Genomic DNA, 15,793 nt, shown 5'->3' on the forward strand with positions numbered 1-15,793 from the left:
ACATGTTCAATTATGACGCATTGTTCGCTTTGGCTTCTATTTTATTGATATTTTTTTCCTTACAGACAATTTTATCTATATGCAATAATGATATTGTAAAGAGAAAAGATTTGATTATTTGTTTGTTACAATTTCATTTTAACTTCTTGACCAAATTAATCTGTTAAATTGTTTCCCCTTTTTTCCTCTGCATATAATCTCAGATTTACACATAAAAATGTATTATACTATTAATAGTGTTGTAAGAATCGAATGTTTATTTTCGTATGTTAGATAAATATCTTAAATGGTTCGTTTATAAAAGGTTTCAATTAAAGCAAATCTTATCATAATAAATAGAAAAATCCTTCGGACATCGTGTAAATAACTTTTTATTTGACGAGAATCGAATAGTATCTTGGTTTCATAGTTATTTTCCAGTCGTCTGCGTCATTTTTATAACCAATACATTGTCTTGAACAATACGTCTATTAGAGAATTATATCGCTAACAATATTTCATTTTAGTATATAGTGCAATAATTTAACTGCGTATTATAAAACCGATTTAAGACAACACATTTTTCCAAGCAGAGGCAAACGACATTATAAACGATACGACTCTAATTTGTCACGCTATCACGTAGTGCACGTTTTGTAGCAAATATTTGAGGTCGACATTTGTAAGTGCAATGTAAAGAGCGTGGATAAAATATATTGACATAATAAATTCCAATCAATTAAATATATGTTGTCTATTGTAAACATACAATAACCTAACAAGGTTCATATAATTTTATCTGCATGAAAGAAAAGAAATGCTTTTGTTGTATTTACAATACATTGTATTTCTTACGTAAATAATTGTATATATTCATAGGAAAAACACGTCTAAGTATAGTTAAAAAAATACATTTCCATACGTTTATATTTTCTTCTACTACGCTATTGTCTAAATATTTTTGAATTGCCATCTATTTCAACACATTATATAGTATATAACTGTGTTAAAATCAAGCAGTGGCTGAGAGACCAGCTTTCAATGGGATTGTATTAGTCCCAAATTGGCTGAAATTTGCCAACAGAGAGAGTTTGGCCGAGTTAAAATCGGGTCCACAATAAGGACTAAGCTAACAAATGGTCTTCCAATTCGAAATATAAAACTCAAGAAGAATTGTGCTAAATTAGGTTATAAACCAACTAAAACATTTTTCTCTGTTAAGTTAAATTTACGTATTTCAAATCTATGTAGTTATTTTAATGTAAATCATACAATTTTTATTGACATAAGTTTTTTGATATTTTATTGTTTCTTAAAAGATAAATGAGAAGTTATTTTAGCACATACGGTTCTTTATAACACTTTTAGCATATAAACACGTAACTCATGCACATTTTTTGTATTCTGTTATTAAATAATAGGATTTTTCAACACGATTTTCTCATTGTATAATTTATCTCAACATCTAGAACACATACATAGAACATAGAACAGTGAACGTGGTCACGGTCAATGTCATAAGAAAACACTTATTCGCATGTATTATTAATTAGAAACATATGTCCTATACGGCTATACATAAACTAGATAGTTTGATCTAATATCTCAGTCATTGTGCTGTATTATACCTAGATGTAATTAATTAATAATAATACCACAATATGTTCTAGTGGTTCTTACATATACATAATACATGTTCATTTCCTTATATTTTTAGGACTTGAACAATATGTATACATAAATTTGTTAATATTTAATCACTTTTAACATACAATAATTAGCATTACCATCCAACTCGAAGGACCAAATACCCGTATCATCATTACTATGTATACAAATAGGTATATAACTTACAAATGTAACACAATCAGGAAATACTGAAAATAGCTACATGCTGCACAACTTACCAGTTAAAATAAAAGGGTTATTCTTGTCCTGGTGCAAGAAGAAAGCCAGCACAGACGCAATGACGACAACAACCGCGTTTCTAGAAACACCCACGAACCAAAGTGTTCGCTTTACTATCACGCTGTTTTTCCCACCCTTTTCGTCGTTGATATGGATGTCTTTTAATGCCTGAAAAATGTTTTATTTTATTAATTGCTAACTTTTAATAATTCACTTTTATGAAGCATGAAAAAGTGGTAAGGGGAGTGATGAAAAGCATATTTCTGAAGGATTAGATATAATGTAGAAATTTACATAGAGCCGCAATATAATATTGTCGTATGATCAAGAATAGAGCAAATCCGTAAGGCACACCCAAACTCTATCATAGAAATTTCAATTTTTGGAATCTAACATATTCTCAAATCGATAAGCCAACACTCAAACTCAATCAAACATAGAGTTACAATATTAGAAATCCATGATGTTTGAATATCCCCGCCTCTTTTGCTGATAATTACATTACTATCGTTTATACTAAGCAAACAATAACAGTTCCACAATACATCGACACTAAACTGTTAAAGTCCTAGAAACATCATAGAAACATCAAACAATAGCAGATAGCATAAATACAATTTGTATGAAAGCTACTTTGCACTCCCAGTCGGTACACTTTCAGCATACAGTTCATTGTATAGTAATCTCTGACAGCTGTTCTATCTAGACGTGCACAATGTGTGCGAAGTAATTTATGATTCCATATTAGCGATGAGCGCTTCTAATATGAATCTCTCTAGCTTGATTTATAATCCGATTCATTCATGACGTTTAATTATTTATTTACCTTTGATTGGATAGTTATGCGTCTTGAGAATACAATATCTATACAATTAGGAAAACAAAGGAAAGTAAAACAGAAGTTATAAATACTTTCATGATTGTCAAAAACGTAACATCGTATACCGATGTTTACATTTGGTATATGAAATACCACCTATGTGCTAATTCACTAATCATATTTACTCCATCAAGAACGGCTTGGACATCACGTTTTCTCAAACTATTTGATTTTCACAAATGCCAGTTGAACAACATTATAAAAATACATAATATAACATTTCAAATTCAATGTTATTCATGTCATCAAATACATGAACATTCAATCATTGATTTAAATGCCAGAACTGGCCAAATTAAGCACATATTTTGAGTTAATTAATAGCCAAGAACGTGAACGTGGTAAATACGTGCACCAATTATAAGTCTGACTTTTTATGCAAATCGTGGATATTTAGGTATAGGTTACGGTCGAACTACCTTAATTATTCAGAATATTCACAAAATGTATCGTATTTTTGGGAATGGTCAATAAAACTAAAGGTCTTAACATTGTAAACTAAATCTTTTTATCTTTTGTTCAAATCGGACCGTTCGGTCTCATATCGCTTGCGCTAAAAACCACGATTATTGGGAGTACAGCTATCCCAGTATATATTAAATACGTGTTCAGGGAGCAATAATGTAATAAGTTGTTTAACTAGTTGTTAAACTGCTGTAGTTGTTAAACGGAGACAATTATATTCCTGCAATCGTGACAATAATGGGGGCTTGGTAAAGTCGATCGATTCTGTTCTCGGGTGAAATTGTCTTCATAACCAGTCTGGCAATGTACGCAGTATTAGATTTTAGTACCGAATACGACGTTGCTGTACTCTTGTAAAAAGACAGTAAAATAGAGATACGTAAAGATCGTAGATAAAGAATGTATGTATAAGAAAATTTGGTTTTCATGAACATTACCTACATTACAGACATACTTTTCGATTTATCACAGAGATTATTAGGTCTTTGATGAATCGTGTTTTGGAAGCATTATTTATCATCATTTATCACTTTTGTGCACTCCAATGTCAAAATCAAATTAAACCTAGAGCTCTTAAAATACAGTAGGTAAGTCCCTGAAAAATAAAATTCAACGCGCATATGACCTACCTTCATGCCCATCAGTACAATACAGCACGAGAGGCCCAGTAGAGTATCTTGCATCCTCGTGTTCCCGATATTGTGGAAGACCCCTTTCCAAGTGGTTATGAAAGTCTCGGCGTCGAACTTGAGTCCCAACAGGCCCTTTATCTGCGAGGACGCGATCGTTATGGCCGCGGCCGAAGTGAATCCAGATACAACCGGTGTTGATACAATTTCAACCAGAAATCCTATAATGGGAAGATGTGGGTAGAAATATGATGCTTGAATGTGCTTTGTACCAAATTATTTAGTTCTTCGTTGGAATTGTATTCAAGAAAAACATAAACATAGAAAACCTTCAAAGATCAATACAATAAAAATAACTACAATATTATGTTCAGTAAGTAGGCATTTAAAATCAATTCATTATTCTTCTGTCACTGGTATCTATCACAATTATATAAAGGTAATTCGAATCAATTGATGTAAGTCGTCTTATCACACTATCTACCTACAATAGAAACACACGATAGACACTTGATAGACATTAATTTACATTAAAATCCAGTAATCAATGATCGATTAACATCAGGTGGCTCGTATTCTCGCTTATCTACTATGTAATAAATCAAAATCCCAAATCTCACGGTTGACACCACCATAAATAATCCTTGCAGACGATTTAGGACGGTGTATTTCCCATGCAATCTGTTACATTTGTTAAGCGAGCAAAAAAAGCGGCAACTTAAAAAGTATAACATTTATTTAAATTTGAAATAATAAATTTATAATCTTACCGAGTTGTGAAATCCCAGCGATGAGTTGTACGATACCGCCAATAAAACATAGGAGTATTGCGAAATCTGGATTAGTTCCATTGGTATAAGTAAACGTCAATAAGGAGAGTAATGCTGTGGGACCAATGTTTACTTGCGGTATCGTACCCATAACACCGTAGACGAACCCACCAGCAAATGAAGCGTACAAGCCATACTGAAAATATTGTTTATCGTGTAAAAAATTAATAATGTACAATTTTTAAAATAAATAGAGCATCACGGAAGATACTAAAATAGAACGATATGTACAGAAAGATAGAATCTGAATTTTATAAAGATTATTGAATATTGACCTAATGCCTGACTGAAAACCTTCCGTGATACGATTGAATGGGGTTGATCTGGGGAAAAACTCAAATTATTGACGTTAATTCATTATATCACCTTTGTAGTATACAGGGTGTCCCACTGTTGGTATACTAAGCTCAAAGGAGGTTATAGTTTTGCATACGCTGAGTACGTAAAAAATACTTAAAAAATTCCAGACGCATTTTTTTTTCAAATAGATAAAATCTTAAAACTCTATGTGTACACCCCTAACAAGCAACCCGCCCAGCTTTGCCACCAGCACGTGGGCTCTCTCTCTCAATCGTTTAAGATTATGTTTTCATAGACAAAATGCTCACATTAGAGAAGCGTTATGCCGGCTGCGCGAAGCCAGAGAAGAAAACATGGATTTTCAGGAAAAATTTAGCAAAAAATTTTTGACGTAATTTTGTTTTTTAAGTATTTTTTTCATGATCAGTGTATGCAAACCTATAAGTCCCTTCGCGCTTAGTATACCAATAGTGTGACACCCTGTATATTATTTTATTTAAGTATTTTTACTCTATTTTCACTTTTAAATGTTTAAAATTACTCTATTATTAATAACCTTTAAACAGAATTTTACATCAATTAAGATGCTTTGAAATTTTAAACTGTTAGGGCAAGACATTTATAGACATCTTAAAAAGGATGGGGTTGTTCCAGAAAATTGTTTGTTCTTTCTTCTTTTAATAAAACTAGATGGGGTTCGACTTCAGGAAAATTTTCAACGACGATGAGACGATAGGCAGAAATTAAAAAATATATTTTATTTCCACGAACACCCATTGAAGGTACATATATTGATCCTCCAGTAGGTAATTTATAATTAGGACTCTTGCCTTACCTGGACATTAATAATTGAGTTTCAATAGGAAATAAGGTCTTTTTTATTATATTCATAATTGAAAAATTATGAATATTGAATTATGAATATTGATTATTAAATGAATGTCAATTTCCGCAAAACTAACTGATACTATTTTGGAAATAATTGAATTCATGAAACGATTTCCTTGTATTACAAAAAAAGTAAATGGTTCATTTATCTATTAACATCGAGACTCCTTGAAAATACTACTATATTCTTTGGACAATATATAGATTTTTCTATATATAAGTAATATTATTTTTAAATGTATTTATGTTGTTCATATTTCTGTATAATAAATTGTCTCTTCTAACACTATTGCTTGCTCGCAATCAATATTGCGAGCAAGCAATTTTTCGGAGCCTCTCTTCTACGAGCCTCGAAGAAAATAAATTATATATCTGAGGCATACACTAATATATTATAATAAATAAGAATTTGGTTCCTATATAAAATGTGCAAAGAAAATATAACGTTTTTCTCTCGTAAAGAAAACTTCATTCTTTTTCCTTGATTAATCCTCATTTATAATTTACAAGATAATTCAGTTCAAGTTTAATCATATTCAAACTGTGTCACATACTATTTTCTTATCAGAAACATCAATATTTATTGATTAAAATCCTCGGAGCACGCAAATCACTTAAAGCCTAGCAAACCTTAAGGCCGCTACAGACATGATTCATTTGAAATTAAAAACACGGTTTAGCTGCAGCTATTTTCACTCTGTTATTTTTCAAGTACAATATCATACAATACGTAACTTATGTACTAGTTGCGTCGAGAACTATATAATTCATTTCTGTTGTTCTGTGTTGCCACGACTTCAGGTTTGTCTTTATTTCGTTATGAAAAATTCGAATATAAAATGCATAGGAAGTTATAGTTCAAGGAAAAAGAAATCAGTTATGATTTTGAAACATTTATGCAGTAAAACGAGGCGAGTTTTTGCAAAGATTTTGGACTTATTTTCAGGTGTTCAAATTATGAATTAAATATCATAAGTTTTCTACGGAGTCTCTCTAGGATTTACATACAAAAGTCTTATTTCAGAATTTAACGATATCAAGTGTAGATTTGTCATAGTTAAAAAGATTAATTGTTGCTTAATATTTATGACGAATGGATAAGGGATATATTATTATGGCTTATTGGATATTCTTATTGATAAATTATAGTAGGTCAATGGGGTATTAGCTATTTCCTAATAGACTAGATAAGTGGATTAAAAGCTTAAATAAATAAAATTTGTGTTTTATTATTGATCACGAAAGGTTTATTTGTCTTTAGTTATAAAATCATGTACCTACTTACAATAAATAAAAAATAAAAATATCGTGTGGGCCAATATGTAGATATTACTAATACCTAAAGGAATTGTTAATATGTTTTAAGTAATAAACTTAAAAATTAATTTGCACTTCTATTTTTTTTTTCTTATTTTTTTTTGTTTTATCCTTAGATTACAAGTTTTATCATTCTCTATAACATAAATTAATTGTTTTAATCAACATCGATAAAAGTTAACACTTGAATTGAATGTCATCGAACTTTTACTTATAAGGCAGGCCGGTTTTCTTGCGATGTTTTCTTTCATATTGCATTTGATTAGACCAGAAGCGTAGCGTGCCTTGGCGGGGCCTCGTATAAAAATTTGTTTGGGGGCCCTTAGGAAGGGTAAAGATTTCTCACAAAAGCGCACGTTGGGGGCCCCCTTGGCGCGGGGGCCCCGTATAATTGATACGGCAGATACGGCGGTAGCTACGCCCCTGGATTAGACCTAATTAGTATGTAGGGAATTTCCACAAATATAATGAGTGTGCAGAAAATTAAAAATTTAATGCGATAAGATGTTGTAAAAACCTATGTTTATAAGAATTGCATTGTGTTCATTTTTATCCTAGTTTCTTTAAATCTACCAAAATTTAGTTAAATTGATAATTTAGTTTAGGTCTTGATTGTAATGATAATTTAGTACCTAGGTATATCTATCTACTTATTATTTTCTTTACTAATTTGACATAACAATATCGCTCTCACAGTTAAGTTCTAACCAAGTACCTGTCAAAATACACCCAAAAATTTGCGCAGTCGGTTAAAAAATATTTACCTGCGGTTCAAATCCAGCAAGCGAAGCGTACGCGATCGACTGCGGTATCAGCGTAAGCGCCACAGTGATCCCCGCTATTAAATCCCCGATCCCTGTTCGCAGGTCGTAACTCCTCGACCAGCCGACTATCGGGAACACCCGACCGGCTAATCGCCTTGGATCTAGCTTTAAATGCATCCTGTAATTTCCCTCCTTTTACATTTTCTTGAAAACGTTTTTGATTGTGTACTTAATTGTTTATTTTAGAATGGTAATTTGATGTCGAAAATTTCCTTATCGTAATGCAATGGAAAGAAGTGCAGTAAAATAATATATTATTTTTTATGTTCGTTGGTCAATGTTTTTGTTAGATATTATTTCGAATATAAAATATGAATAATGCTATACTTTTATTCATATAAAATATTATTTTCAGCAGCTGATATTGCATACAGCTTTCAGATATCACATTCAGTTTTATATCAAAAATTCGCAAATCAGTGCCAATACTTTTTATACTACTTATCTTAATATGAACGTTTAATTAATTGAATATACAACGTGTTGTTTAAATAAAAATATTGTCTTACAAACCTACTCTATGTTTTGTAAAAATCTATCATTACTACATTATCTTCATAAACAAGAACAGGTATTTATGTATATACGAAGGTAATATATACCTATTTATCGGTTTAACCTAAATCACATTTCAGCGGTTACAATAGTAATTAATTACTTAATAATATTTTTTCTCGTAGACTATAAGTTTATGCCTTATTAAAAATATAAGATGCAAAAGCATAACATTGATGATTCATTCAAATATCTCCAAATAAGATTAAGAAATGTTTTATATTTATTATTGCTCGCTTTAATTCGAACTACTTAAATAATTAAAAATAAGACGTAACTCACTTTTAATTACTGATTATTTTGATAATAAAAGAAACTAAACTTATTTTCCACTTTAGCATAATTATAATAAACTAATATAATTATTTTTCAATAAATTGGTCACAGTCTCACACATTTTTCACGTAAATTTATTTTCCCGCGCAAAAAAGACCACAGAGCATGCGCAACTATAACTTTTTAAAACTGCGCATTGGACTGCGACTTCGAGCAAACTGTTTAGGTTAGGTTGGAGCTATCTTGCATCCATTTCAATTTTCTTGTTACGGCCAAAAACTAATTTATTTCAATGCTTATCAGAAAATAATTTTCAAAGGCATTTCGTTTATAACATTTGTTGATTTACCTACAGCTAATGTGGATGTTAAAAAAAAATTACGTAAGTATCTACCCAAGGAAAGGAAATATTTTAGCCACTTATTTTTATTTATTATCTATAACTTTTATATTCATTATAACATATTATAGATGGTTTTCAAAGTTCAATAGAATGTTCACGTAGTGATTATATCATCTTTGAGAATGTTTCTGTATATGTATTTATAAATATTATATAAAATTTTATTAAATAATCTCCATTTATTACTAAAATTTGTTTGTTATTTCCGATCATAATCAAATTTTCTACCTCTCCTCACTTACGACCCTAATTCCCGGATAAAATATGTTTACCTGCATTTAATAAGTTATAAAACTTCTAAAGGGTCAATATAAATTTCAAGCGCTATTATGTTGACCCGTAAGTAGAGTTGCGGAAAAACGTATATTTCCTTAAGGAAAAGCCTTGAAGAAATTTGTTACAGTCTTATTTATTCTCTTGTTTTTAGCTGGGTATATTTTTATATGCATTACCTTTATACTCATACCTTATTTATTAAAGATAATAACAATCAAGAAGCTTTCTTTATTACTTGTAATAATACAAAGACATTTTTTTCTATTAAAGTACGATCAAGATTAGTTAATACTTGTCGACTTGTACAATAGAATTACTTAACTGCAATTGCGCTTTTAAACGTGACGTACATAGGTAATACCTCAGCTATCTAAATGTTATAATCAACAGCTATTCAAGGCCAAGGAATTATTGAGTTTAACACATCGTAAAAAATATAGACTTTACTGTGACGTTTGTTTCCAATAAATATATTGTACTTACCTACAATAAATCCGTGCTAACCATCGAGACAGAGCAATTATTTATTGAATGTATCTACTTAACAAAGTGAAAATAATATGAAATGTCTAATCATATCTAATATTCTAATCTAATATATCTAATATATTCTAATATATATATATATATATATATATATATATATATATATATATATATATATATATATTATATATATATATATATTATATATATATATTATAAAGGCGAAAGTTTGTAAGGATGTATGGATGTATGGATGTTTGGATGTATGGATGTATGGATGTTTGTTACTCTTTCAAGTAAAAACTACTGAACCGATTACAATTAAATTTAGCACACATATAGAGGGTAACTTGGATTAACACATAGGATAGTTTTTATCCCGGAAATCCCACGGGAACGGAAACTATGCGGGTTTTCCTTTGCAAACGCGGGCGAAGCCGCGGGCGGAAATCTAGTAAGTATATAAAAAAAAACATAACATACACTTAGTGAGTTTATTTAATTATTTTATTTTTAAGAAATTCTTTTTTAGATTTACAGATCAAGATTTCTTAGTAATATTTTTGAAAAACATCATTAAAATGAATGTTGCTCGGAACAATTCTCTAGAAACTTCCATTTCTAGGAGTTCACGAAATTATGAGATGGGTTCGTTAGCTTCCTAAAGGAAGAGAGCATTAAATTCATATTCGGTGAAACGCCTTTTACTTATATATAATTTTCGTAAATTGGTCCCAATCTTTAGTTATACTTAACTGGTAAAATTATTATTTATTTTTTTATTTATTTGACTTCCAATTCGAAGGCTTACTTAGCAAAAAATATTTTGATGGTGTAAAAATACTGCCTAGTAAAATAAATATATATATATATATATATATATATAATATATAATAATAAAAAATATTAAAATAGACCGTACATTAAAATATTTATTATAATATCTAACGTTGTTTGTATGCCTTCTAATATTTAGAGACCAAGATCGTCGTGTGTATAGTCTGCTGTCGAAATATGACTAATATAATATCTGTTCCAAATATATTGGAGACTGTGCAGTGTCTAGAAAATTTTCATATTGGTACCAGACACACAGGTGCATCCTCAAATCAGCTGCCATAAAACCACACAACACACACAAGGATACATATTATACCAGATCAGTAACCAAGTCGAAAACTTACATTGGATCATACATTTATAAATAATTTTCAGTAAAGACATTTAATAACATGAACAAACAAACATTTTCTCGGAACAAGAAGACTTGTCATAATAGGTATGCTATCATAATGTGATAATTAGCAAAACCTACTGATACTTATCTATGTATTTCAAGAGAAGTTTCATGTTCATGTTACAAAATTGACGATGATTTAGTAAAAATTGGATAGAAGCTATAGGCACTCATATTATAAAGCTGAATGTTTTCTAAACGCGCTAATCTGAGGAAGTGCTGAACCAATTTCAATAAACGAAAAAAATAGTTAATATATTTAATACGAGTCTTAATTGGTCCCTTGGTCAACTAAGAATAATTTCAAATGTTTGATGGTTGTAGGTATTATGTTTATTTTCTTATGTAGATATTGAATGAGAAGATCAGGTGTATTTCGAGGAAGTAGCAAGTGTTTGCTCCTGTACCCGCATAAAATGTAGAATAAAACTATGAAAAAACACGGCCATGAGATAAACTTGAGATTGGGTTTTTTCCCGTATGACATCACACTTGGCCACATAAAATTCACAATTGACAAAAAGTACACATAGGTATAGGTACATACAAAACGTACGAGTAAACAGCAAAGAAAAACATCGTGAGGAAATCCATTAGTGTTTCCAAAAATAGGAAGATGTGAACCTTAGATGTGAACCATCCTTCACGTAAGGCCAATGTTGATGAAATTGTCAAATAACAATAATTATGCAATGGCAAGTCTTGTTTTAATAGAGTTGTAGGAAGTTATGTTATATAATTATATTATCCGTTGCAATCAAAAAGTTAGATAATAGGTACCTACAGCTTATATTAACATCATTAAAAATTTCATATTTTATAAATAAATCTAAGTTCTAAGATAATGTATAGAACAATAATTCAATGTATAGGTAAAACAAATGCATTTCTTATTGCTCTCAGGTTCATTATGTTCGTGTGCTACTTTAATGTGTAGCATATTATACCATTTTTTTTAATAAAGCCTTTTAGAATAGCACCTTTAATATAAAACGATAATGAAATAAAAATTAGTTTATATTCTAAGATATAGATATTTATTTACAATATAAATAGAAAAGGCCATCAGAATATAAAATAGCAATTTACAACCGATAAGTAATACGGAACTGTTGGATCGAATTTATCCTCATCGTGTTTAAAGACGCGCCCGGAGAGGTTAGATGGGGTATGCGGTCCAGAATCCGCAATGAAGCGAACAATGGATCATCCGGATATTGGCTGTCAACTGGGTTGCCTCGCCCTAGCGATACTGGGTCATGCTCCGAGGTGAACTTCCATGAAAAATGAGGTTAGGTACACGTTTCTAATGTTTAATGACGAGATGTTTTAAACATTAACACATTACGGACTCTTGTACACGCTAATAATCGTACGTCTGTTTGTAATAACAGCTGCATCGCTCTTGCTAAGTTGCTACTCTGTACGGCTAATAAACATTTCCCTATTGTGAAGATTGTGCTTGAATAGTATTATATCTACAATATGAAGACGCTTTCAAGGAATTTGTTGCAAGTGAGTATAAAACAGATACATATATCATATAGGTATTCTTGTTTGTACTAAACACATAACTTTTTATAACATTAATAAAACAAAACACAATGCTTCAAGAGAAAAACATTCGCATACAAAATAGGTATTCGGCGCTGCCTTTAGCTGTGTAGGTATGTTACTTTATTTTCAAAAAGTTTCAGCATCCATCCATCCATCCATCCATACCAAAATTCAAATGTTAACGCTGGTTTATCTTAATATGTAGGTAACAGACCTTCATATTTCAGACAAAGATGGACAAAGGAATAAAATAAATAAAGTTGGGAGATTATCTCTTTTCAATTTTATATGTATAAATTTAATATTTTATAGGCTCAATAAATTGAAATATTGTGTGTGCTTACAAAAATAATTTTCGTTTAACGTAAATTATAGGTTTTTACCGCCCTACACTCAACACTCGCGCACGAAGCCACAAAATGGGGAAATGTAGAGAAAATCGAGTTATAATATTGGTATAATTTTCGCTCGTTAGCAGTTTTAATATATATATTTTTTTCTTTTTTCGTTAATTTGTTAACTTTACTAATTTATATTGTAATAGTAAATGTACAATTTAACATAGTAAATTATTTTAAAACCATCCACTACGTAGGTACTTAAGAAACTCGCTGTGCATTAATAAAGCGGTTCGCAAAGATTCAAGCGCGAACAAGAAAATGAAGCCGGATAAACTATGCAAGAATGTTATTAAATATGAACTACGTTTAAGCTTTGTTTACAGTGCCGTGAACGTTAATAATTGTTTACACCAACTACTTGTATCGTATTTAATTTTAATTCTGCACTTCCATACGGACGCGTCTTCATTCTCATGCCCGGGTTAACTCAGCATCAGAACTAATTATTACCTATCGTAGAAGTTTGTAGTAATGCTAATAATAATAATACTTCACTAATACTCAAGAACTACAATAACCCAACCACGTCACAAACACTCAAGCCAATGCATTATTAACCTACCGGTAATTATAAATGACATAATGATGTAGGTACCTACATAGCATAAATTAAATTGAAAATGCCATAACTATATTGTAATTGGTGTAAATGTAATTGTTATGCATTAGTGATCATTGTCATTTGTCACATTTTGTTCTTTCAAGCTTTTCATCTATTTTTAGAAAAAGGTCATTCGATTAAAATATACAACACGATTGTACCTTTATATTATGTCCACAATGTTTGAATTTATTACAATGGAAGAAAGGTCATCCTCATCCGTAACTAATCCTCTTTGAACGCATTGTTGACTTTTGATGGTCAATATTTTATTTATACATTTAAATCTAATCTATTAACAGCATTCACAAGATAGCGTTTTTATCGCTCCCCATAGGTACCTACCTTTTTTTATATATCTTCAATAAAATTGAGCAATTGTTTTATCATTATTTTCTTAGTTACGTGTAGGACTCAAATACAAAAAGTATAAATTAACTCTTATTTTCCAGGGTTGAAAACTAATATTTAAGTTGAAGAATCTTTTCGACATAGGTAGCATTTTTAATAAGTGATTCGTTTTGGAGCTGTTAAAGTCTGCTTATTTATCGGTTGTGAAGTAGACAGGTATCGCAATTTCATTTAGCGGTCAATGCCAAACCTAGTTGAATGGTAATTGAAAGGTAGGAAACGCGACTTCTAATTGAGCAATCATTAAGCGAAAAAAATACACATTTTCAGTGTTGATTGAAAATTCTAAAAATAATTTGAGGAAAACATTTTTCTTACTTCGATAATATAATAATCACGAATATTGAGTAAATTTAATGTTGTCGTCCTTTACTTACATTTTAATTCATAAATCATGTCAAATATCCTTATATTTCTGATATGTTAATAAAGATTTTATTGAGATCGTATTTTATTAACTAAGCCTGCATAAGAGATAAGAAATGAATTATTACAATTAATAAATTATTATTTGCGCTAGTATAAACTCGCTATTAGTATGTAGGGTAATTGCGCTGGTTTGCCGTCCAGTTTCGGTTTTCGCCCATTTGACTGACCTGCTACAATCACGTGCGTGAAACTTGAATACAAACCTACCTTCCCGCGCAAGTTTGCACTTTTTACGTTCCATAATGTGTAAGCAACAGTACTATCAACATGAAAATTTGATTTGACAAGAAGAGAGTTCAAAAAATTAACGTAAAAGTGGCCGCTTCCCATCCGTGCCTTGCAGATGTCATCGCGCGAGAGAAAAATTTGCCGGCGAGAAAAGTTCATGGTAAGTTAAATCACTGTTTTAGCTAGTTTACGTAATGTTTTTGGTACGTATGTTTAGATATAAGCCTATTAAACGCAATTAGAAGTGTTTATTATACTTTTTTTATAATATTCTTCGAAAAATTAAGTGGACGGATACTAGGTTACCAAATTCTCAAAATATTTGGTTTTCGTCCAAGTGGACGAAAACTCAAACAGCTACGTGAATATTTGTTAGGTTCTTTTTACTCTATCGGACCTTTAAAATACTGAATAGTTTCTCCCGAAGTGATCTTTATTACTATTAGTTTAGATTTTTTGGTTTCCGTCCACTGCTTTGACAGTGCAGCCAAAATAAAAAAATATTTAAAGAAGTGGACGAAAACTAAATTTAGCTTTAAACGTTTTAGTTTTCGTCCATGAATGAGTATTGGAGTGGACAAATATTAAAAATAGCTATTCTTTTGCATTACTTTTCGTCTTTTTTACGTTACATTGAAAAGTTTTCTATTCAGTATCTTCCTTATAAATAATAATTGGTGAGGGCCAGAGTGCTGTAGGTACCTAATATTGTCATTCATTCAGTCATGTATCATTCTCCTTATGTGAAGTAGAGTCAATTATTCGTAGCATAAATGGGGGTAGGTCAGACATAATACACTGTATTTTTCTTGATTATCATTCACTTGAGTATCATCTTTTATTCTAGGTCTGTTTTGCCAATGCAATATTTTTTTATTCTACTTACTCAACGTATCCTAAGAAAGATCTTATT

The 15,793-nt window shown here is 30.6% G+C and overlaps 1 protein-coding gene across 1 annotated transcript in view; it reads right to left on the reverse strand.

The window, feature by feature from the left end:
* LOC149906594 (sodium-independent sulfate anion transporter-like) overlaps positions 1 to 9,053 on the reverse strand; it is a 28,332-nt gene extending 19,279 nt beyond the window's left edge. Inside the window, exons 1-5 of the mRNA XM_090104832.1 lie at positions 8,858 to 9,053; positions 7,961 to 8,138; positions 4,632 to 4,827; positions 3,862 to 4,082; positions 1,887 to 2,055 (exon numbers count right to left, since the gene is read on the reverse strand). Of these exons, the coding sequence (XP_089960958.1) occupies positions 1,887 to 2,055; positions 3,862 to 4,082; positions 4,632 to 4,827; positions 7,961 to 8,137 (763 nt within the window). The 5' untranslated portion in view covers position 8,138; positions 8,858 to 9,053. The remainder of the gene's footprint in view (positions 1 to 1,886; positions 2,056 to 3,861; positions 4,083 to 4,631; positions 4,828 to 7,960; positions 8,139 to 8,857) is intronic.
* Between the last annotated feature and the right edge of the window lie 6,740 nt (positions 9,054 to 15,793).

This window comes from Colias eurytheme, chromosome 8, assembly GCF_061535395.1.
Source record: "Colias eurytheme isolate Ceu_HAF_F1 chromosome 8, ilColEury1 Martin Lab GWU primary, whole genome shotgun sequence".
Classification (NCBI taxonomy): Eukaryota; Metazoa; Arthropoda; class Insecta; order Lepidoptera; family Pieridae; genus Colias; species Colias eurytheme.